At 41.0% G+C, this 27,044-nt stretch overlaps 1 protein-coding gene across 12 annotated transcripts in view; it reads right to left on the reverse strand.

Moving 5' to 3' along the window:
- LOC124145697 (cGMP-specific 3',5'-cyclic phosphodiesterase-like) overlaps positions 1 to 27,044 on the reverse strand; it is a 150,482-nt gene that overhangs the window by 47,365 nt on the left and 76,073 nt on the right. For 10 of the 12 annotated variants that reach the window (XM_046515584.2, XM_048393400.1, XM_046515586.2 and 7 more), the window contains one exon: positions 1,602 to 2,332. In XM_046515584.2, the coding sequence (XP_046371540.1) occupies positions 1,602 to 2,186 (585 nt within the window). In that variant the 5' untranslated portion in view covers positions 2,187 to 2,332. Of the gene's footprint in view, positions 1 to 1,601; positions 2,333 to 9,873; positions 10,005 to 20,146; positions 20,615 to 27,044 lie in introns of those variants that run through there. The other 2 variants (XM_046515582.2, XM_046515583.2) reach the window with 2 other exon arrangements.

A 27,044-nucleotide genomic window follows, 5' to 3' on the forward strand; every position in this document is an offset into this window, starting at 1 on the left:
CGGGTATGGAGCTGAAAAACCTTGAAACATAATCGGGGCGAACCGGGATTCGAACCCACAATCATAGGTTTCTGGCGTGCCCAAGGGACTTTCTCACTCTATCGCACAACGAATCGCGGCGCCTTAGCCGACTGGACCAACCGTGCCCCCGATACAGTGTCATAAAGGTCAACTTTCAGATAGAGCAGGACACCCATACATCTTTGGGATGCTTCGCAAGTCGCTAATACCTATATTCATAGGTCGATCCTTGACAGGATTAGGGGATTATGTCACATCAGCAGTATTCTATCATTAATACGGCGTGGGATCGCTATTCTATATCCTGTAACCGCCTTCGTGGGTTAGTGGATAGAGCGTCATCAGAATCAAGGTTATCCCTTCCCCAAAGAAAGCTGTTTTCCTTTTGTGGGTCATAACAATGTGAAGATAACCCTAACTGGAGTTTACGTACCGTAATGGGATAATCTGTTGAAGAGATTATTTCAAAGAGCTGAATATCATACATGATGACCTGTCAATGTATCCATATAGAAGTTACTCATGCATAAATGCTTAAAATCGCGCCCACCTATGTTCCAGCTACATGTATATGGCGGCAGTCTGTAAATAATCGAGTCGGGATCAGACAATCGATCCCGTTAGCTGCCTTTTAGGTCAAGCTGAAGACCAATTCTAATTCGGATCTTCACGGCCCTTGGATAACAGAGGAACATAATAGATTTAAATTTGACTGAGTAAGAAATAATTGTTCTTTATATACATGTTATTGGCTATACCCATTACACATTTAAGAAAAAGGTTCACCAACAGTATCCTTATTAGAACGGAAATTGTTTTTACTGTTCAGTATTATAGCAACCACCACGACATGACAAATCATGATATGTTGGACATGCTGTTGGACTTGCTGCCTCTATTATACCTCGAACCACCAAACCACGAACATACGACGTTTCTGATCGTGCGTTCGAATCCCGAATTTGCCACGATAAAAACCTTAGCTTGTCAGCACAAGTTCCCGGGTATCACCAAAGTGGCAAACGTCACTGACCTTTGTTGGTTGTTTTTTCCTACTGACATTAATCTGGCATGCCGTGAATCTTTTCAGGTGATCAGTTGACTTGCCTTTTCAAGCAAGTTTGTAACAGATGAAATCGGTAGGGCAGGATACGTTCACTGTTTCGCGAACACCTAATACCATCACTGTCTCATAGTGATTCATAAGCACATGCTTCCGAGAGAAAATAGGAATTGTATAATCCACTCTTATGGTTTCGTATGATTCTCAAAAGGGTTTTGTCGCTTTTGTAAACACTTTTTCGTCAAACAGAATCCGTTTCATGTATACATAAAATATCAACGCCACAGGACCTGCCAGAACATATCAGTCTAGATTAACTGTCGAATTCTCTGGCGTTGAGGTTTTATAAATACATGCAACTGAAGTGCTGATCACAGTGGCGTAAAACGTTGCTCACTCACGCACTCTCGCAAATATATCTGTATACAGTATTACGTGTTAGTAGATATGTAGAGAATACGCTGAAGCATAAAATACATGAAATAACGTTTTTCGCGTAATCATTGAGTGCACTTACCTCATAAGCATTTCTTATGTTGACAGTGTCTTTGGATTGGGCCACGTGACCTGCTATCCCCTTCCCAAAAGGCACCTTGATTTCATTGTCCGCTGTGTGAATGGACTCCTCCAACGTAGATGTATTAGTAACATCAAACAGCTTAGACACCAGGTACCGATTGTCTTTGGATCCACGAACAAGAAACAGACTTCCTCTATCACTGTTGGTAAGAATGTTGACGTTTTGCAGGATTTTATGACATAGCACGTTGACGTCCAACTCACTGGAAATGTCTCGAATCAGTTCCATAAATATATCCTCCTCAGACATGTGCTGTAGGGAGTTCCGGTCTTTCTTGATAGATGTCTTTCTCGCCCTTGACCCTTCAAGGTACTGTTTAAAGATGCTACCTGTGATTGAATTCTTGGCCACTTGGGTAAAATTTGGTAGGCTTGGTCGAACATTTTCATTGCTCTCCTCTGTGAGCTTGCTAGCCACTGCCTGAAGCTGTTCGGCTGTTCCATGTTCCGACAACCAGCGTGTGAGGAAATCTGGGTTGTTCTGGAGGTACGAGTTGACCACATCTTCGCCTAGATCACACATTGTGAAGGGTTAGCTCAGGCACCACACACAGTTAGAAGCGTTTGTTTATTGCCAGATGATGTACAAACCTCGAGATCTAAATCTCTGTAAATGTGACGTCCACATTCCAAGGGAGCCCCGAGGTCCAACAGGTCAAGACTCGGTTTCTGAAAGTAGGAAATCAAAGTAAGCCTTTAGGTGAGGGAACGCACAGGCAGCAAACATCATTATCCACAAATATTGAACGATGTGTGGACACAAGATTGGACGGATCACTATGACAACGTTAAGGCTTCGTTGATTCATTACTCCTTCACTTAAATGAATACTTACAACAGCTAAATAAAAACATACGGCCATTAAGTCATTATACACTCATGGTTACGTGGTACTAAAACAGTTATGCGTACGTGTAAGTGGTTATCGTATGTAGGCAAGTTGTGAAACAATCACACCAATTCACGGGGTGAACAATTGAAATAAAGACATGTGGTCTTAGCACCCCGACTTCAAAGGGTCGTCAGACCGCCTCCGTGGTCTAGTGGTAGAGCGTCCGCCCGGAGAGCGGAAGGTCCGGGGTTCGATCCCCGACCGCGTCATACCAAAAGACGTTAAAAGATGGAACTTGTTGTTACCCTGTCTGGCGCTCGGCATTAAGGGGATAAAACAAAGACTGGCCGCCTCGGAGTCAGTATACCGTGTCTGAGTGGGGTATTCATGTTAAACTGCGGCATGGTATCCTAGTGAGCTAGCACTATAAATCGGCATCAGTCCGGACTAGTACAAGCAGCCACACACACACATACATGTGCATGCACGTCGCTATATAAGTGCAATACTCTTGGACGCGACGTTAAACCCCATTTCACCTCACCTCAAAGGGTCGTCACACAAACCCACATACGATGCATCAAACCGAATCACAACTACCCACTCATACACATACAAAGAAAGGAATATTTAAGTGTAAGATGTTTAATATCGTAATAAATGTATGTTATGGGAGGACATTAAAAATATCAAAGATGAAATGGAATAGATGTACATTGCGCTCGATAAGAGACACCTTGGTAGGGGTATAGTTTAAATACATGACACCTTCTTATGATTAACAACTTCCTCTATTCGTTGTAACGACGTTGAAGAAAAATAATAATCTTTTGAAATCCAAAGACAGAGGCCGGATATTAACACAGACCAAGGCATCTACCTACCCAGTGTACTTCACTGTGCTTTAATAATATTATCAACCACAAATGGACATCTTGATTACCTTATTGTCAGTGTTACAATAGCCAGCTTCTTGTTATTGCATCCAGCCCAATCACTTCACCTTCAGTGTACTTAATTGGCGTGTCTCTCGTTACTCTTATTGGCTTAGTTATTATAATGTTATCTTTGAACATTATTCCTACTTTATGTAAACATATCACCATGCACACATAGAATGTCTATTGACTCTATACGCTTACTCCGTATTCACCTGAGGAAGGGACAAGACGGAGCTCTGAAAATACGTCGTAAGATAGAAAGAAGTTGTTATCCATAAAAAGTTGTTATCCATAACAAAATGACATGTATTCACGTTTTTACAACTTCTAAATGCCTATCAGAAACTTCGTTTATATGTTCCACGTTAAAACACATGTGAACGTATATCAGTGTAACGAACATGTATACTCGCACACAGTTTAATACATGCTGCAAGCAAGCTGGAGCTCTGAATCAAACTGATAAACACTGTGTCTAAATCCAGTAGTTTTTGCACAAATGATACTTTCATGTTTTCCTGAAATGGAAGCCTATCTGTTATTTCAAAGACCAACCTAAGACTGCTGTGTCAAAGGAAACATACCGAAAGTTATCTTATTACAGGTAATGGATCCAATAATGTGCCTTCACGACTACCGACTAGTGATGAAAAATTAACGACACATATCTCACAATGGTCGTAAAAGGCTAACGCCAGACTTCCGAGAACACAAAAAAACGTGATACGTTACCTTAAGACAGAAATACATTATCTGGAAAACGTAAATGACAATATAATTACACGTGAATGAAATGAGCAGTCGTTGCCTAGTGTGTTGTACGGAATTAACCATAATACTGTATTAATCAAATCACATTCGATATCCCAGTATAGTGCCTAGGCCCGAATTAGGGTGAGACGCGTCTTCATCAGTTCTAATTTCATTCATCAAACATTATTCCCCTGATGTAGCGCCGTAATACTGATGAATGTGATCCTACGGTGAGATTTAATGTAAATCTTTCTTACATCTCTCGAAAGCTAGATGTTATTTACATTCAGACATTATGTATGGCAGTTGCCGTGACATTACGCGTCGTGCGGAGGAAAAAAATAGAGGCATGTTTTTTTTAAGATGTATGGATAAGTAGATATATATGTAAGGTTTAATTCAAAGGGTTTACATGCTAATGTCAATGGTGGTGTAAGTGAAAGTGAACGTAATGTGAAAGTATTCAGAATTTGTATGTTTGTAATCAGAAGAATAAGTACAATATGAAAGAACAAATGGAGCAATATTTTAGACAAAAAAGGTCCGTATTTGAACAGTATTTCAGTTACTAGTATATCACGGCGTGTCCGAATTTGGAAGGATAGCCATAAGGGAAGCGACGTGGATCTTCGATGTTTATCTCTTCAAACCCTCCAGCACAGGCATGGAATAAATATGTATTTAAGCTCTGATCAGCGAATGCACTATGGCGACCAGAGTAGACGCTCCAAGAGGGTAATATACAATTCATAGACATACAAGATATAAAACGGGATGTGCTTTCAAAATGAAAATGCGAAACTAGTCATTCACATGATATTGCCTCTATCCTTCCATTTACGATTTTCTCTGATCTCCAGTGGGTGATTTATGTGAAATACAAGAATAAAGGATACAACTTTGAATACATCATTGTAAACTAATGGGGCTTAAGGATCCTCGAAACGTGACCCGGTGGCAAAACATTGGGTTGGTCATACATTCTTTATGACTATGTGGAAATGAATACAGAGCTAATAAAACAAATCAAAGATCGTGTACATTACGAACCTTAGTAAGACGACACGAATGTGCAAATGCCATTCGATAAAGTCAGCTTTAGCCAGTGTGCAATTACCATACATACTACCTCGTGTCGACATGGGAAACACAACGCGTTTGATATATTCAATGCTCCATGTCATTTCTTGCGACCTTACATATCCCAAAGGTGCATTACTCTCGGTAGGTCTTGCAGTAAATGCATCACTCAATACGGTTCATTAACACACCAAAACTACGTCATTCTGTACTACTTCAAAGTCGACAGCACGTCAGAACCGTCTGGATCAGCAATGGCTGAGGGAACGTGATATACAGCGTGTGCAGAACTTCATACAGCGTGTGTAATATACTTAGCTGTAGGTTCCAGAAGGTAGTATGCCAGAAATTAGGGACCACTCGTCTCCTTCTAAGAGGAGAGCAATAGTGATACCATCACGATATGAAAAAGGTAGTCGCCATAGACGGGTATTCTATTTCAGGTGTAGTTCTCCTCTCGGTGTCCCTTAGCTGCCAAGATGCATTGGGTGCGAGTTTGAATCCTAGATTCCCACCGATTGTGATCCGTAGTCTGTCAGCACTTCAGAGTATTGAAAATATGATAGGTGTCTGATATAAAACGTCAACGCCAGAGAATAACCATATCTCGATTATCCACTGAAACAGATTCCGACCAGTGAAGATCCGGTGAAGAATAGGTCTTCAACAACGCATGCTTGGGTGACTATGCATGTCGTATGAGGCGACTAATGGGATCGGGTGGTCAGGCTCGCTGACTTGGTTGATGCATGTCATCGTATCTCAAATGCGTGGATCGATGCTCATGATGTCAATCACTGGATTGTCTGGTCCAGATTCAATTATATACAGACCGCCGTCATATAGTTATTATGAGACTATTGCTGAGTGCGGCGTTAAACAACAACAAACGAAACAGATTCCATTGGATATAAAAGGCAAAATAGCGGTGAAAAATATATGACTGGATCACTGAAAATCAGTGATGATGCCAGGTGTCCTGCCCTACGTGTGACACCACGATGGTGTTTTCTCCCATATTATGCTCACACATCGTGATCTAATGGAAATACTTTTCCAATGGCCAAACACCATTTACTATCGACACAAAACATGTTTCAGGCTACAAAGGCTTAAGGCATTTAATCAAGAACAACCATCACCTGCAGCTTAAGAAAACTAAATATCACATTCTCATCCACCACTGTTACACCTATGTCTTTCCAAGTATGCAAGCGTAAGAAAGAAGTAATTACAAACAAAATGTCTTCATATGACGTCAGCACGGCAGCAACAACATTGATGTATGTTGTGGGCTACAGCGATAACCAGCTTCAAAGTAGCACGACACACAGCCCTTGCTCGACCTTCCTGTACTACAGTGAGGAAGCTAATTGATGACCTGGTATGGATCAGTTTCAACGTGTGGTGCCTTCCTGGCCATAACACTGTTAGCAGTTCACATTAAGATGCTTCATTCTGGTGTCTTGCCGTAAATCAACATACAAACACTGCAGTCCACACGTCTCTACCATGAATTATAATCAGATCGAAATTAGGAGTCGAATTCTGGTTCGCCTAAGGGACGCAACTCCGCATGGCGATTTGCTGTTTGTATTGTTAACGTTGCAACAATGTTACATGAAACTGAACGTATGCCGAATATAAGCTATGGTGCTCGATATAGAACTTCTGATTATTTGCATGTAAGACACTACGCCAGTGCTCTTGGATTTTACGAAAGTAAACGTATTTATTGGATTTTTCCCACATTAAGACGACATGCTGTGATAATAAATATAAGCGACATTATCACAAGAAATCTCCACTAAAAGCATTGTCCATTGTACGATTTCGTCTACATCATAATCATGTGTTTCTTATTTAATGTAAGATAGTGAGTATACCAGGTGTTTCGCGAAATGGTAACTAAGTTCATCCTGTCACACCGGACGCACGTGTCACAAACACATGCAAAGGCAAGTCAAGTGTCCATCTCAACAATCACAAGAACATATGGTACAAGTCCAAATAGGGAAATGAATCCGCCATAATTTTGGTCACTGACGCGTCACATTTGGACATGCTACATGTCTGCCATACGACTTTTTTAAAACTAAACTAAGGCACTGAATGCTTCAATCATATTGAGACAATTTGAGCAAGAGTCGTATAAACGCTCTTTAAAACCTTCATCATCTAGGAAGAAAGATGAAGCTTGTCCCTTATACAGACCCTGACACAAAGTTCTTGAAAATCCCAAGCAAGTCTACAATACATTCACAATGTATTTAGTTTCTCAAAACGGAGATAGTCTCCTGGCTCCTTTCAATTATGTATCCAAAGGCTAATGAATATAAGAAATCTTAAAATATTTTCAATTCAGAGATTAAATGATAAAGCTGGAACACTTTGCCGACTTAGCCGTTAAACCAAATTCACTTAATAATTCAGTACCGTACATTCATTTCACATTATATTTTCTCACAACACATATTCATTTCACATTATATTTTCTCACAACACATATTCATTTCACATTATGTGTTTTCCTTTTGGTTATGAAATCATTGATGAAACCAATATTGTCATCCACATAAGCGTACATCTCATAATGTTTGTGATTTACTTTGGGACTACAACACTAAAGGTTTTAACAATTGGTAAAAACATGATTTAATGGATACATTTCTCAGAGATATTCACAATGACTCTATCAAAAACATATATCATGGTACAGATCACAGGTCTACACCATTTCTCTCCTTGTATGGGCGCTTCCACTGCTGATTGTACTGGACTGACTGAATGTGTACATACTGATTGTATCCATGGTTTTGTTGTATCATGGTTTGGTGTACTAACACACATACTTGTACAATATACAACTCAAAGGGACTACTCATTTTAGTTTTAGTTTAAGCATATATACAACATATAGAGAGAGCATACATAGAGCAAATGGCCGGGACAGAAAAATATAGTTCGTTATATCCGTAAGTTCGTTATAAGCCTGTTCTTTATAAACGTAGTGTACTTCCACAAGAGGGACGGGTACCCATCGTACCAATTCGCTCGGAATCAGGTACCTTGTGCAAACCTCAAGGTGATTATAACGACTAACCTGGTTTGACTGAATGTTTGCAAACAGCGTATTCATCAATATTCCAGCTAATTCCTGGTAATCTGATATATAATCAAGTCTGAGCCAGTAAAAGCATGAACAACGATACATGACACCGAAGACACGCAATCACCAAGTCTGATCTCTATTCATTTTCGTCGACTATTGCGATGACAGCAGAGGACAAATTCTTTTGCCTTGTTTGAATCACACATGCGTAGCCATACTAGCCATCATTGTAACAGTCACTCTGCGGAAACCTTACCTACTCACTACACGCAATGAAGGCCAAACGATGAGCGCAATGCATTTATAACACAGCCAGTAATGTACAGTTCTTTGAAAGGGAGCATTACAACCAACCTAACGTTTAACCCTTTTTCTGTTACTATGACTGGAATGCTAATGTAAAGGATACCTAGGAGCGGTTGGGTAGCATAGTGGTTAAAGCGTTCGCTCGTCACGCCGAAGACCCGGGTTCGATTCCAGACATGTGTACAATGTGTGAAGCCCATTTCTGATGCTCCCGCCGTGATGTTGCCGGAATATTGCTAAAGGCGTAAAACCATACTCACTCACTCACTAAAGGATAACTGTTGGTTCATAAAGCCAACCTTGTACAAGAATACCCTTATCCCCGACACAAAGGATGGTGGTGCGAAGTCCAGAATTCTAATAGTAAGTAATATCACACAAAGAACATCCATTGCATCTATACCATTGAAGAGGATAATCTTCACACAGTACAAGATATATTATAATAGACAGACTATTGATTATGGAACTATATAATTAAAATATTACCTGAATGGTAAATTATTCGTTGTTCCTACTTTTCCATGATTGGTGTAAATCTGTCTCACAGACGCATCAAAATCATTAAATACCAGTAAGACTCTTCTTTCATTCGGAAGTAATCATTAAACGCTTCGTAGTCAAGGAAACCTTTTGAATTTACAATTTGATAGTGTGTTTATATATGGTCATAAAGCGAGTGAAATATGACTCCATTCAACACAAAAACAGATCAACCTTAGATTGGTTTGAGCTACAAATCGCGATGCCGCTGTATTCTACACGCTGTACTTCCGTGATTCCACATCATGACATTTAGCAACGCTCTCCGGTATATGCGGTGAGAAGAACTGCCCTTGGAGAAATACGCCGAATGAATGACCTGTAAGCTTTTTGTCGTTTTTCAGTGTAGATTTAGTACCTACCAAGACTGACAGTATTGTTTATTTAAATTCATAAACGTGTGGTTACATTTATGTGTATTTTACACACTAGCCAATTCAGACAGGTCAGAAATTGTTCCATTAGAAGAAGACATATATGGCATATAAGCTAGTGTATTACTAATCATATTTAAAGTTGGCATGGGCTACTGTTTCTACAAACTACAAAATAATAACAAATGCTATATATTCATAACCAACATGTATGAAATCAGACAAGCCACATTTCGTAAAACATTATAGAAATAAGAGCACTAACTTACATTTTGGGGATCTGGAAAGGACGAAGAATCGGTGTTTTATACACACGGACCTTCCTCGAGAAGAAGAAATAGAACATCAGACACACAGACCCAACTAACAGGTGAGGATGGAGATACGCGTTGTCTCGTACAGTGAAAGCCAAAGACTGAGGACCTAATCAATACGGATTGTCGCTGACCTCACTGTACATAAGGCATCGGTTATATAAGGTATTGCCTCACACGTGTCTACAAGACTTGTGAGGATATGTCTTAATATCAGCTGTCGTGGGATTGTTTACTCATCGGTTGTTGAATATTTCAAGAGATGGATATTCCAGTGCAAATGTCATGTTATTATGGTAAAAGACCCATGGGATTGATTTATCTGAGACATTTTGGAAGCATAAGCTCCACTAAAGGCGAGCTTGATACCAAAGTGAATTGCAAACGATATGCTGGGGATCTATTTAGATATTACTGGTGTTTAAATATTCAAGAGCTATGGTTAAAATAGGAAGAATTTTGACACATTGTTTGTCATTCATAAGTCCACTAATGGCATGATAATCCTTGTTTCCGATTAAAAGATCAACAACGACGGGGAAACGTGACCATGAAACGTCAATAATTGTTAACGTAAAATATATTCAATTGCTAAATCAATGCACTTTCCCCCTTTGTTTACTTAGACAATGTGCCCTAGCCTTAACGTCTATCCTGACCCTGTCATGTTATTGTCAATTATAACTCTGGTTTCCTGTCAACTAGACGCAAGAGTTTATCAACACATACAGCTAATGTAGTTTAAGTTTTAATGAAACACGAATAAGATGCGTTTATCTCTGTCAATTTCACATGCGTTTAAATGAGTCGAAACACAGTTTCTAAGACAAAGAATCAACACAGCTGCATAGTGATATATCATTATGAGCGTAGGGTTCTGCAACGCCTGATGGTGTAGCTCTGCCAACGAATAATAATAATAATAATAATAATAATAATAATCCTTTACATGGATGACCTTGAACTTATTGCCAATGGAGGATCCACACTCAAGAAAACAGATTCTCCTTGTCAAGTCCCTTTCTAATGACATCGGCATGTCCTTTGGACTCGACAAATGCAACATTCTTCATCTGAAATGTGGCAAGGTAGAAGAGGGAGGATCAGTCAGTTACTGGGGGGCTTATTGACCATCTCGTGGAAGGGTCAGGCCTATACGTACTTAGGGATGCAGATTAGGGACAAATGTAGACTTAAGAAAATCTGAGGTTCGGAGCTGAACGCTCGCAATAAAGTCAAAGCCACAAATACTTATGCTGAACCCGTCCTTTTATATGTTTTTGCTGATTTGACGAAACAAGAAATTCAGGGTATTGACACACGAAGAATCATGTCAGGCAGTAGATCCTACCACCCTCGCCTTTCCCTCAATCGCTTATATTTACCAATCATTATGGGAGGACATGGTTTGATTAACGTTGGGGCTCTTCATGGTAGAATTGATTTGTGCACTTTTCTTGGTGGGTTTGACTAGGCAGCGCTTTCTGGGGGGGGGGGGGGGGGGGGGGGGGGTTATTGACCATCTCGTGGAAGGGTCAGGCCTATACGTACTTAGGGATGCAGATTAGGGACAAACTCCAGAATGCCAAGGAAAAACTTCGGGCAGAGTACAAATGTAGACTTAAGAAAATCTGGAGTTCGGAGCTAAACACTCGCAATATTCTAGTTGTTTGGGTCAGTGTTGATTCTAACGATTTCTTCTTCATGTTATAATCTCATTATAAAACAGAAGTACTGCTGTGAAACACGTAACATCATGAATAAGTGTGACACATGTAATACGAACATAATTAAAATCTTTGCAGGTACAGTCAACTACGGTTATAACGAACTCAAAGGGACCACTAACAGTAATTCGTTATAACCGTGGTTCGTTATAAGCATATGTACAACATATACACACAAAATGGACGGGATCAAGAAACAGTTCGTTATATCCGGAGGTTCGTTATAAGCGTGTTCATTATAAACGTAGTTCACTGTATTGCGTGTGTAGGCGTTGGCGTGCAACTATAACATGCGATCTAGTGTTCACATGTTCCTACTACACACGTGTGTACGAGATAACGCCGCGTTGATATCTATACGAAGCTACGGCTAACACTGTTTGAACTGCGAGAAAGGAGTCTAAATATACATGCTTGGCATTATTTGCTACCAGACTCCATTATTAATCGTATATGTACCATGATTGTAAAATCTATTGAACTAGGCGTCCTTATTGCTGTCAATGTTTACTTTCAAAATGCACCTTTCATGTAAGGAAATATAAAAGGGTCTAGTCGAGGAAGAAGATTAATGCGTACAAAGGTCTCTTCTTGCTGATTACCTAATATTGGTTTTGATGTACGTGTGTTCGGACTGATACACCGTACTGTGTACTAATAGCTGAAATGTACATGTATAGGATTGTATTGTAGACATACGGCTCTGGTAACAAAGTAAATAACTCTAATGTGCCACATTCAAATGTGAGCGGTCGAAGAAGTATTCATTGTGTGGTAAGTAATAATGAGCCTATGATATTCCGTAGGCATTATAGTTAAGTGTATCACGATTAGAACAAGTGGTTAACTGGTGAGAATTCTATTCAAACTATTGCAAATTAAATATGATACCAAGCATACTATCATATAAGGAAGCAATGTATAATCGCTGTTGTACGGCAAACTATAAATCATTTTATATATTCTGCTATGGCTTTGTATTCTGCTTCTGCTATTCTGCTCTTGGCCTGTAGATCTTTAGTGTGAGTGAGGCAGTATATATTTGCATGGTCTGTGTCCGTCATATACGAACACACATCAATATATGCATGCTTCCTAGAAGGTGGGGCTGGGACGGGTAACTCGGGTACTTTGGTCATATCTATATGACAAAAAACATAAGGCAAATATGCATTGCCTCTGACGTATGTTGAATGATGACATTAATTATCATTGATAGTAGATTCATACCTGGCACCAATTACATAAATGATCCGATTTATATATTTGTTTTATTATTGTATATATGTGTTTAAAATGAGATGACTTTTAATTCTGGAAGGGCAAGTATAATTCACGTCAAGAATTATAAGAATTAATTCCTAAATCAGCAGTAATGCAACGGTTTTCGTTACATGACCGTTTCAATTATTATAGTATTAAACCTCTAATAAATCCTTCAGCATCTCGCCAACATACACATGGAACTGATATGGACTGGATCAACACACGCGTTGTTGGAAGTTTATTGCTTGAAAAACATAGTGCAGAAAGACCCACCACAGACGCTTTGAGTGCGTATCAGTATGGTGTGTGTTTAATCGCTATCTGCTGGCAGAGTGTTTATGACATGCTCTCCTCTGAAGTTTCTTCAGCAGTCCCGTTCCTCTCCTAAATAGCAAAATTAGACATGGTATAATAAACCTTTTTATAGACACGGCAACACTTCCGCAGACGCTTATAGAACCTCTGTGTAAAGTCGGTTATTTTCAGGACGGCGTGATGTTGAAAAGTTGAAAGCAGCTGCATAGTTAAACACCACAATCGATATACGGAATAACAGCAAACATTGAACTGACAAATAAATGAAGTGAACGTCATTACCATGGGAAGATTGAAAAAGTGAGAGTGTGAACAAGCCAGAGTCAATTCATCCTGGTGTCAAGACTAGTGTATATATGTAATCAAGACGATATCGTTCCCAGTGAGATCATCGGATTCAAGTGTGTGAGGTTTTACGCCCCTCCGAACAGGTTTTCGTTTATACAACCGCATATCTGTGTCTCAAGTCGAAGACGTGTTCACATTTGGAAGCAGAGGAAAATCTAGGAACCACACCGACGACAAGCGGATCCTGGTATGTCCACAGCGATTACTTTGCACAGTGATTTCAGCTGTTTTAGCGATTAACCAGTACCACATGGTTACTGCATGTCCGTATATCCTACAGGTAGATAAAATACACCAAAAGCGTTTATAGTTCACCAAGTACAGTGGAACACGAGTTCAGATATATTAATCCGGCGACTTCAAAATCATGACGTATGCGTTCGTAATCTTTTTTATATTTTTCTCGGGATACAGAGTTGTGAGTCCGTCGTCCTCAACGACAAAGCAATTTGGATATACAGAGCCGTAGCAGATGGAATCATAAGTTCTTTCTTTAACATTTCCGGCGCACATAACATTCACGTCACGTCACGTTACGTCACTAATGTGTATTATCACTAAAATGCTTAAATGCCAACCATACATGAAAATAAACGCATGTCGAACCTAAGCTATAATGCTCCATATAAACATAAGATAGGATACCGACTCTATCATGAGCATGTGCATATGGATTACTATCAAATAGTGATGACAGCAGATGTTCATGTAAAGGTGAGCGTATCCTGTCCCACTGGTGGCATATGTAATAAACACATGCGAAGGCAAATCAAGTGTTCCCTTGAACAAACGCAGGAACATAAGTCAAAATAGGTAATAACATTGGACATGATTTTTTTGTAAATGAAGCGTCAGATTTGGAAATATCCTTTACATGTCTACCAAAAAAACAGGCCTTGAATGTTGTATTCCTGATCAAAGAACTTTTGAGCAAGAGTAGTGTGGCGGTTTTTTAAAATCTTCATAGAAATAGCATGTTCGAGTGTACATCAAAAGTTGTGAAATGCAGACAGCAAGCCTGGAGCTGCTGGAATATTCCTCAACGTTATCCCTCTTGTCAAACAGTTTTGTGGATATTTTTTGTCACTCTGAATATTCATGCATAAATCAAAATATAAACCAGATGAGGCCGTTTCACTGTTCCCTTGTGTTTCCAGCCCAGGTTGGTAAATCAATGAAAGGTAATTGGCTATTTAAAGTGGCTCTGTCGGGCCATACTATCGAACACAACAAACGTGAGAGTCGTTGAGAGTTGTGTTTAGAATGGTTATAGAGATTATCTATTCCCATTAACTACATCTGTTGAAAACTTAATGCCAAGTTCCTCTTAACACATGCATAGATAAAGCACTAAGCATACAATTCTATGAATAAAATATGACACCTGGTTATAATGGTATTTGGTTAAAACCATTCCTCATTCGATCCACGCTTTATCAGATATACTGCATGACACCTATGGCAACAATTGTCGCTGCAATATAGAGATACTCAACCTGACATTAAATGCCGTAATGTGACGAGAATAATGCACGCGTCTTCTCTTTGTGTGATAGCATTGTTATATGTCAACACGTAATGTTTCTTTGTGGACTTGATACATTATTCCCATGACACTTGTTTATGTAGGATATGCGTCCTGATGTGATAGAAAAGGCTCTGTGTATGGCATTATTTATTCATCCCTATTCGTTCAGACTGTTCGCAACGATGCGGTGTCGGCACGTGAAAGCGACATTTCAAATAATTATTATACAAGTGCCGACAAAGCGTCAAAATACATGTTAGTTAGAGCGTCAAACCAAACACTGCACTGAAAACACTTGAGTACAGCAACTGATGCGCCGAGAAACTTGGAGATGTAGAAAACCAGAAAATAACTTTAATTGACAGGAAATATACCCGTGCATATTTTTTACTATCGTGATATACCTATCTTAATAGCTTCCAAAATTATGCTACCGTAAGGACATTATTGCAGAATAGTCCTGGAATCGATTGTCATTTAGTTCTTTGTATAAAGTCCTGGGCCATGTTCCTCAAAGCAATCTTAGCACTAGGATGATCGTAAGCCTATGTTAAAGTATAGGACTTACGATCACCTTAGCGCTAAGATCGCATTGAGGAACGGGGCCCAGGTTCTCTTCTGCAAAGCAATTCGAGGTCTATTTACAAGTCGAATTTATACACACGGCAAGAATAGACTGCATGAACCTACAAGGATACAGGGAAGGCTTTATCCCGTCATGTGTTGACACCTGCCTGACACATTGCTAAGCATACGTAAGTGTAGGTTCCAAACGACGGAAGAAACGCAGAGTGACACGGAACGCACGGACAGCAGGTCGGTAATAACTAGAAACACCTGTCTGTTCTCACGGGTCATTCTGCAGTAGGGAATTGGCACACAGGTTCAACAATCCAGAAGCACGATCTACGACATGAAACGATCTAAACAAACACCTGGCAGCCATTTATCGTTACGCAAACGCACATATCCCTAACACTACCCTACAGTGAATCCATAAATGCCATTCTCCAAGCTTTCGAACTCATACTGCAATCCAGACAAATCAACAATGTTATGTCCCAAGGGATTTCATAGCAGTCCGTCTATTGGATGAAACTTAATAATTAATCATCTAAACATGATTAATGTGACAGTCCTTTGTTTGTTGTCTAACGCAGCGCTCTGCAATATTTCAGCTATATGATCATGATGACGGTCTGTAAATTATCAAATCTGGACCAGACAAACAAATGTGATATCATGAGCAGCGATCCATCCCGACGGGGAACGTTGACATCCGATCCATCGTTCGACGAGCATAGGTTGCTGGCGCCTATTCTAACACAGGGGCACATTCGTAATAACAACATAAATTGAAGATCAAAAGACAATTTACAATAGAAAATGTTGAACAACCAAAAAAAGCATGCGGTCAAATGTTACATTATTACGCCAAATGCAGAACACGTGTTTCCAAAGAACCAGGACCATGCAGATGTCGTTGCACGTGATGTGACAAATATACCGTAAACAGTTTTTAAGATTGGAGGTACCTGCTGTAATTCAACCGAAAGTGTCACACACATTCACATGAACCCAAAACACACCGAACATATGCCACGTTAAATGCAGATCACAGAGAGAGAGCCAGTGTATGGCCATTGTGGAACGTTTGGCGTCATCCAGGAGACGGCGCAGGGTAGGTCATACGCGGGAATGATGACGTCGCCCCATTGCCGACTCAGTGTCCGCTGATATGTCCTCCCACTTATTGGCCACAGCCTATGTCACGCAAATTGTGAGAACTGACTTTTGTTTCCACCAGGCGTGTACACTGCGTTTGATATTTTGCATGATTGACAACAAGTGAATTGAATACACACAATCAATTGCATCAACATCTTTTGGGTCTTTGTTGTCATTTTACAGCTTATCAAACTCCATGTCAACTTTCTTTTGATCTTCAGTTTTCATTCACAAATGACACAGTAACAACCATACCATGCTCACACAATACTCTACTTTAAGAACCAGACACACTGTATCACTTTAACACTGCAGAGGTTCGGCATCGCCTGAAACTGCCCGCAATGATATATCATTGGATTCGTACAATGGACTCTGCTCTTAGAACAGACTTCTTGTGATTATGAAAATAGTTTTGTCGCTTGTATTTAACTTGATTTCAGGTTCACCTTCAAAATAATTTCTGATCTATCAACACCTTGCCATACACTAAGATGCTCGGTCACAACATCTGGACTGAGGCGCCGTATTTCGCTGTTTAAACTCGGGACGTTCCTGGATAGAATTGGTCTTTAGCAACCAATGCTCGTCGTAAGGGGCTAATAACGGGATCGGGTGGGCAGGCTCGCTGACTTGGTTGATGCATGTCATCGTATCCCAGTTGTGTGGATCGATGCTCATGATGTCAATCACTGGTCCAGAAGTGACTATATTTCTGAGTGCGGCGTTTAACAACAAACTAACAAACATTCTCTGTGCATAGTTACGTTCCTTAGCTGTGCGAGGATCGGCTGAGCATTGCTGATATTGATAACTGCCTGACAGCAGCATACCCTGACTCATGGGTTTCCTCAAAGTGTTAATGATCTACGAACACTATCATGTTGGCGTCTTCATAGATCCAACTGACACTGTAACTCTGTTCAGGTTGGTGATAAACCCAATTAACTCACTTATTCGGGCAAACACTGTACCACCTTTTCACATATCTTCACATGTTCCTTCCCATCCTCTGTCTAACACTCACTACAACTGCAAACACGTCATATCTACATACCATGGTCAATCCCCCGTAGGCGTTCAGTTAAAATAAGTCCCCAGTAATGAATGCCCCTGGACAAAATGGGTTAGGTGGTGAGTCGGTGCCCTGGTTCATCGTGTGCCATGGTACCAAGGTGGCGTGGGAGGATACTCATTATGCTAATCGCTGGTGTGTCTACAGTTTCGATTACTAAAAACCGTTGTGCTATATCTGGAATATTGATGACTGATGTTAAGCCACTAACCAAAAAAAACTGTCACTTCTCCACACTGGCATTTCACGACATTATCATAACACTATTTTGTCGACACTATCAAATCACATTTATCCACGTGACCATGGTGACTAACAAAAACTGACATTTAAGTATTTATGGATTTGTACCTTAGACGATCGCGAAGAAACGTAAACAGCGCCCCTGGTATACCTCATAATTAAATCATACAGATTCACGTCGTTCTGTCCGTAAGTTTACATTATACAGGAGCGATTAGAAACTGTAGAGGTGTCTAGCTATAGAGTATTCTTAAGTATCGCATTGATTGCCGGAGGACGTCTGTCCACGACAGCGGTCTCCTGTTTATTCTACTCGGGTATCGGACACCAGTCGAGCCACACAGAAATTAATTGGACATAAACCAAACCGGAGGATAAATCTTGGATTGGGGACTCTCGTAAAAGCTAATACAATGTTAAGTAGAGGATATGCACCTATTTATATAAAATACGAAATGACAAACGTCGATCTAGCAGGGAGAATGTCATTAAATCAAACAAATAACGTTACGAATAAACTCATAAATGCATTTAATTACGATATAAAACAATATCGACAATATTGGTGGAACAATACAAATAGTTAATCTGTGTATCATTAAAAATGTATGATACAGATAATACATATTCCTTTTATAGACACCACAATAATAACCCCATAAGAGAAAACAACTTGGATTTAATTGGGCGTTATATGGAAGCGATTTACAGCGTCAAAACAACAATACACCAAAAATACCATTAAACATAATACCCTCGGATCAAGTGTCTGTTTCATGTAATAAAACACCAAATAAAATAAACGCTGCCACCAGCTGCGTCGATAAAACGTCCAGTTGATTGTATTGAATGAATAATGAGTATAAGAATAAAACGATTTGCTGATATACTTTGTCTTAACATAGCAGTTGAGGTGGTGTGTACGACGATCGAATCAGTCTAAAGTTTATTACTGTGGTGTGTTACAATTGTCTCGCTTGAACTCATAACAACCAAACACAGTAAATAATTCCAAACAATGGATTACAAAATGTTTAAAATTGATTTCAATACAATCGGAACTCGTGTCAGTGCATGTACATGTGAGTTCAGATTACAGTATTTATCAACAATGACTCATCCAGGTTAAGTGGGTTCCATTGTGAGGCTGATCTGACGTTTGTCGAGTCGTTCACATGCGGGCGTGACGCTAGTCCATTCCCATGGATGTATAACCACCGGGTCCACGCAACCCGTAGACGTAATGTCACAACAACGCTGATATGACATTCATTAAATATAAAACGTCAACGCTAGAGAATAACCAGTCTCGATTATCCGCCGAAACAGATGCCATTGGGCGTAACAGGCAAAACAGTGGTGAAACTTATATGAATGGATCACTGGAAATCACTGATGATCCTAGGTGGTCGCGAACATAGAAAGTATGTCCTGCCCTATCGGTAGCACCCGCAACTCACACAATGTCCATAAAAAGTAAGTGTTTGTCTGCCACATCCAATAACACATGGATAATATCGCTGACATGTTGTCACACATCCTTCACACAAACTATTATAATTATGTCAAGCAATCAGTTTCTATTAATAAATGATTGATTGATATAATGATGTAAAATGCACAAAGACTGTTCACCTAATATACGAGATAGCTTTATAGATGCATACAATATTCGTTGTATTGGTAGTTCGGTAGATTAAACAAATCTATTGATATCAACTTTTTCAATATTCAAAAAGGTCAAAGCAAGTCTTATGTCTTGTCCGCAAGTCTAATATTTGAATTGATATGTACATTTAATTATTTCAATGGCATATAGAAAAACGATCTCATGCAGTTTTGAAAGATAATCAATGCATCATTGCCGACAACCCATTAGGGGAGGACACTATGACGACTTAAATGCCTAGTTGCATTAATCTTTTGCCTTATTATCAGAGCATTTGCATGAAACTATTTTTAAGACCACTTCCGAGGAGCCAGAATGGCAAATCTCACCTGTCAGTCCACAGCGGCAACACGCCAGTCGAATACCAAAGACGTCTATATGCACTCCAATGAATGAGACCCTGCCTAAACCCCGCTACAAGGCAACACGTGGAGTCCCCGTTCTCGGTACTTCTTCCCTCAGCGGAAGGGTGAAGGTAGACTGTTAAGATCCACGGACGAGACGCTATGTCCAGATCAGTCTCTTGCCGTCTCGACTTAACCAATTTGATCAATGCCGTGTCCGGAAACTTTCAATAACACTTTCGTAACTGTCCCTGTTAGCAGACAGATTGCAGTGATTACCATTGTTTTTAAGCCCACAAGCCAAGAATCGGACACATAATTACGTCTTCCAATACGTCGCTCATCAAACTCGACTGTATCGGGCTAATGCCGTCGTTAAGAGAGCAGGCATCAACCGCGCTTCTCGTAAACTGCCGAGAAGCCAGTCTTAGTTTTCATGTTGCTTGGCACAACCATTAAGTCACGTGACAGGAAGTGGAAGATATCGGAGACAAAACGGAACCTATAGGTTCGAAGCGTGGCGCTATGCAGTATCGAATCAATATCTGCAACATCGACGAATGATTACCACGTACTGATACGAAACAGCCTTTGCTGGGGTGACCAACATGAAGCCTGAACTTACATTTTTGAAGCCAGGTGTCGTATTGATTAATAAAGGAGGACGTGCGACTTGTGTGGCACTGTGTCTGACTACTGACCATACACTCTTCCTCCACACAGTAAGTTTCATCATATAGTTCGCATTGTACAGCATACGTTAGTTGACATGATTATGATGGTGAACTAAATACTATTAGAGTCCCTCAATACATAGCTATAGTTACTTATTTCCTATTAAGACAACTATTTGATTGATATTTGTGCAGTCAAAGAATGACGTGTAATGTCTTTTATAAGGATACTGAAACAGATTAGGTATTGACATTTTGAACTGCGTGGTTCGCACGTAATGCATTACATCATGGTTAGTCCTACCTGCGATCTCAAGACAGTCTGTAGACATAGGCTGAACCAATATAGCGCTACAATTGATTTCGTTAAATGTGATATTTAGATAATCAAAGACTCTGCGCGTTTTGTGACATTTCTTAATTTCTTTAGCCGTTGACATTTTGGAACCAACATTAACCAGCCCCAGGCGCGCGTCTTGGAGAACTAATCGCCACATAGCGGACGACAAAGGCATTAAACGAATTAACCTTCGCGTTCATTTCCATAAATAGCATTACTTCAATAAAATGTACTGAAATCAGGAATAAATCTCCCAGCTGGAAATGAGAGTATTGAAGCTGTCTTTTCTATTGAGCGTTCAATACGGTATCTTGCTATTCGTCTGTTTGATTAGACTGGGGGATCGCTGGTAAAACATGCATACTGACATATGTGTCCACACAGCAATCAGTAATAGATCCAAAAGGAATCCTAGATGTCCACATAGAACACATATGCTACCTTAAACACCTGTTTCTGTTTACCGAAAACACACTGTGCCTTACCTTCGGAGGTTTTATGGAATGTAAAGGACTCTGAAGAAGAATTACCAGTTTCTTGTTGGGTGTCCTAAGGTCTACCTTGTCCAGTTACTTTTAATTGTCTCCGAGTTCGAATTCGAATGATGAGTCGCATATATTACACGTGGGGTGGGGTGAAAGGCATGCTTCTCCTGTTTGCAAATACCTGGTGTCATCACTGATTTTCAGTGACCCATTCATAACTATTTTGCCTTTTACGCCCAATGAACAAATTGTTTAATGGTGTAGACATTTTATATCGAAGATCGCGTTCAAGATTATTGCACTCATATTGCGACGTTGATGCACGTGTATGTGGCTGTTTCTACTCGTTAAGACTAATGCAGGTTTTATAGTTCTAGCCACTGAAACACTATTCCGCAGTTTGACATGAATTCTCAACGCAGACGCAGTATACTGACTACTAAACGACCAGTCCTTGTGTTATTCCCTTCAAGGCTAACGCCAGGTAGGGTAACAACAAGTACCATTATGTTAACGTCTTTTGTTATGAAAGAACCATACACGTTATGAGACTATCTTACGCATGCATGATACTCTTTATTCATTCTGATAAATGCTCTATGTAAAGTGGCTTTCATCATTCAAAAAGTAGCTATGATGGATCCCAGTGAGATAATATCAACTTTTATGTGTGCGATACATTTCTGAAACGATACATGACCGATTCATGACCATTACATATTTATGCGTGAGTGTTTTTTTACTCCGTTTTTAGATATATTCTAATATTATCATTGTGGTAGTGACAAGGCTGAGATTCACAAATTGCATCCATGTACTTCGACTTGACGAACAAGTGCTTTTACCGCTAGACTACTCCAGCAAATTCTATGGATAAATTTCAGAGATGCAATTAGACGATAATGTAACCCTTAATACAAAAAAGGAGATCTTTGTTGCAACGCTTTTTAAATAATGTTTTCAATTTGGGTATGAAATACCGCCTAACCTTTCATTCATCCCTGGTTATTCTTGACGCCCAACTCTCAACGGCCACCACTATCAAATCACACCTGAACAATGCTGTTCTGCTTTGCGAAACTTAGGGTTGCAGTAATGATGCCTAATGACTGGTGCTACTACCATCCACATCCGGCTTTAGCATGTCTTAATGGTGATTGTTCAGAGATAATGCTATACTCATGCTATCCAGACATCCCAACTGCGCTGTTCAGTACCACGTTACACGTAAACGGGTTAAAATGGAGATAGGGAACATGGACATTGGAATTTATGCTGCTTTTTTTCAACACGCTGCTGACCCGCTGCGACCAAGTTCATCATTACCCAACTGACGTCATGAACGCACAATAGTACACATTAAACCTTTAATGAATGCACCCGTTGCAGGTTCCACCGAAACCTGATCTAATCTGGTTTGAGATTTGTAGTCTTCATCTGCTCTGATTACCGTGAAGCAATTGAGTACAGCCAGGAGGAAATTGTTGTAATTAGAACACACAGAGGGCACGGAGCAATTTACTCGTCTCACTCTTCGTGCCAATCTCCCCACAGTCGTGGGCAAGGGAAGGAGTGTAAATCAGCGGACCTGGACACTTCGTCGTGGATCGCAGTAATGAGTCTGGTTAATTGACTATTTATCTGAAACAAATAGACAACGTCAGGGCCGAGGGATGTGATCACTATCTTCCTCAGTTCGTGGTGCAAGTCAACACTCCTACCTGGTATATGCGGAGCATTATGTTTATAATGTACTGTTATGCAGATGATACCGATAAAAGGAAAGCGGTATTTACCCACAACTTGAACAGTGGACCGTCCGTCCGGAGTGCGCCTCCGTGGTCTAGTGGATAGAGCGTCCGTCCGGAGTGCGCCTCCGTGGTCTAGTGGATAGAGCGTCCGTCCGGAGAGCGCCTCCGTGGTCTAGTGGATAGACCGTCCGTCCGGAGTGCGCCTCCGTGGTCTAGTGGATAGACCGTCCGTCCGGAGTGCGCCTCCGTGGTCTAGTGGATAGACCGTCCGTCCCGAGTGCGCCTCCGTGGTCTAGTGGATAACCGTCCGTCAGGAGAGCGCCTCCGTGGTCTAGTGGATAGACCGTCCGTCAGGAGAGCGCCTCCGTGGTCTAGTGGATAGACCGTCCGTCAGGAGAGCGCCTCCGTGGTCTAGTGGATAGACCGTCCGTCCGGAGAGCGCCTCCGTGGTCTAGTGGATAGACCGTCCGTCCGGAGAGCGCCTCCGTGGTCTAGTGGATAGACCGTCCGTCCGGAGAGCGCCTCCGTGGTCTAGTGGATAGACCGTCCGTCCGGAGAGCGCCTCCGTGGTCTAGTGGATAGACCGTCCGTCCGGAGTGCGCCTCCGTGGTCTAGTGGATAGACCGTCCGTCCCGAGTGCGCCTCCGTGGTCTAGTGGATAGACCGTCCGTCCGGAGTGCGCCTCCGTGGTTTAGTGGATAGACCGTCCGTCCGGAGAGCGCCTCCGTGGTCTAGTGGATAGACCGTCCGTCCGGAGTGCGCCTCCGTGGTCTAGTGGATACAGCGTCCGTCCGGAGTGCGCCTCCGTGGTTTAGTGGATAGATCGCCCGTCCGGAGTGCGCCTCCGTGGTCTAGTGGATAGAGCGTCCGTCCGGAGAGCGCCTCCGTGGTCTAGTGGATAGAGCGTCCGCCCGGAGACTGCCTTCATGGAGCGATTGTCTGGGGTTTAGGTTCGGGGCAAGTCAGGAAACAGTGTCTGAATTGGGAATACATATTAAACTGCGGCATGGTATCTCATTGGGCGAGCTCTAATAAATAATTAGTCAGGACTTGTACACACACCAGGTTGATTAATACTCTTTGGTTGTGACCGCGGTGAAATCCGTCTCAATATTTGTTCTGTGTCCAGATTAACGGAAGAGGTATCTCTCCGTGCCTTAAATATTCTGTCATTCTTGCTGTGGAATTTGATATTTGTGTCTCATGAGAAACATTTATTTCAATTCCATGGCCTGTGAATTCCCATCGAACCTTTCACATTCAGAAAAAGTCGGAATAAATACAAGCAGCATGCACGACTTTGGAAGGGACCTAAGCAAGAAATCCATTACATGCTCTATTGGTGGCTTGACGCGAAACGATCATTTAGGGCCTGCCTCAGACTGTACGATCATGATCTGGGCAACCTCATACACAAAGCCGCCCCACACATGCGTTATTACCAGCGGGTCGCAAAGTGCTCTAGCGTCTTAGCTGAGATGGTGTGATGATTATTATTTACAGTAGGTTGTTTAAATACATAACACCACGAGATGCTAGGCTAGCACCATACAGTAAACAACTAAATCACGTATTTTTCGAACAACTTGTAAGAAAACCCTGAAGGTTAATAATCTCAGCAGCTTCAATTTCTAACAGGCACCAGCTGCGAACACCAATTACAGCAAGGAACGAAACCACGCGTCAAACAACTGATTTAGTTTTACCATGTATCGACTATATTTGATTCATGAAAGTGCTACCGCTGTAAACACTTTACATACCCTCAACTCTAGAAAGATATATATATTTTGACATCCCTTGAAAGTAGTTTTCTCTCTCCATTTAGATCCAGTAATGTTTGAAATAGCCTTTGTAACTGGTCGCATTGACATGGTAGAGTAAAACCAGGGCCTGTGTATACATTGTAAATCTGGAGGTGAGGTGAGGTGAAATGGGGTTTAACGTCGCGTCCAAGATTATTGCACTTATATAGCGACGTGCATGTACGTGTGTGTGTTTGTGTGCCTGCCGAGCGCTAGACAGGGTAACAACAAGTACCATCTTTTGACGTCTTTTGGTATGACGCGGCCGGGGATCGAACCCCGGACCTTCCCCTCTCCGGGCGGACGCTCTACCACTAGACCACGGAGGCGGTCTGTAAATATGGAGGCTTACATTATGTTAAAAATGGAATGCTTCTTTTACTTGCTTGTGAACATTACTTTGCTATTAGGATTAAGTGTATATCTTAGCTTGTTAAAGAGCCGTACACTTTTCATGTACTTATATATCTTTTATAGAACAGTGACATGGATCTAGTTTGTAACAATGCCATATATTTACATGAAGTAAACAACTCGTCGAAAACTATTATACCATTTGCATGTCGTAAACTGCGCCCTACAAACATTAGCACGGATATATTTTGGTGCGGAGGCAATATTGACTACACTACCTGTATGTCTGTTTGTCCATTCATCGGACAATGATCTCTGGTCCTACCGCGAAACAATTAATCAATATCTCCGTCCAAGGTTACGGCAACAATAGACATTACTAGGAGAAAGGACAACTTCCTAGAACTCTAGTTCATCTGATGACATGGTGACATGCATTCATGTACCTTGATCAGTGGACCCTAACCGTTAAGGGACATAACTCTTCATGTCAAGCTGTGACGCCTTGACCTACATGATCATCAAGGTCGTAAGGGGCGACTAACGGGATATGGTCATCGTATCCCAATTGCGTGGATCGATGCTCATGATGTCAATCACTGGATTGTCTGGTCCAGATTCAATTAGCTAAAGACTGCCGTCATTAAGCTGTAATATTACTGAGTGATGCGTTAAACAACAAACAAACAAACAAACAAAACAAGATTCTTCACTATGACCCACGCCTAAAGATTCGGGTTAGAATTGGTCTTCAGCAACCCATGCTTGTCTTTAAAGGCGACTGACGGAAACGGGTGGCCCGGTTCTCTGACTTAGTTGATGCACGTCATCGTATCTCAATTGCGAAGATCGATTATTATAATGTAATTCACTAAATTTACTGATCCAGACTCGATTATTTATAGACCACCGCCATATACATGTAGCTAATGTATTAACAACAAACAAACCTTCCATTTGTAAATGTTTCGTGGCTTATGTTTAACGTGCATTTCATCGTGTCGTGAAAGATGAATGTGGGAGGGAAACCGAAGGCAGATCGTTGACGTTTACTCCGAGCATGGGATTGGTGATGACAATGCAAGGTCAATATAAACGTCATCGGTAGAAAATAATCACTCTCGATTACCTGCCCAAACTGACCCCATTGGGCGTTAAAGGCAATATAGTAGTGAAAAGTGTATGAATGGATCACTGAAAATCAGTGATGACACCAGGTGTTCGCGAAAAGGGAAAGATGATTGTCAGGGCTGATATAGGGTTTGAATCTACCATCAACTGATCCTGACATACCTCTACACATCGAATTGCGGCCCCTTAGACCACTGGCCCACCTAGGCGCACACCTTCCCCATCTGCCTGAGGCAAGGGAGTTCACTGACTGTAAAACTTCACTTTCCACCCTTGCAGAACTAGGATGGAATATCCAGGCTCCATCGTAGCGCCACATTAAGAGTTATGTCCCTTATATGTA

The sequence above is a fragment of the Haliotis rufescens genome, unplaced genomic scaffold, assembly GCF_023055435.1.
Source record: "Haliotis rufescens isolate VD_foot unplaced genomic scaffold, xgHalRufe1.0.p SCAF_12, whole genome shotgun sequence".
NCBI lineage: Eukaryota > Metazoa > Mollusca > Gastropoda > Lepetellida > Haliotidae > Haliotis > Haliotis rufescens.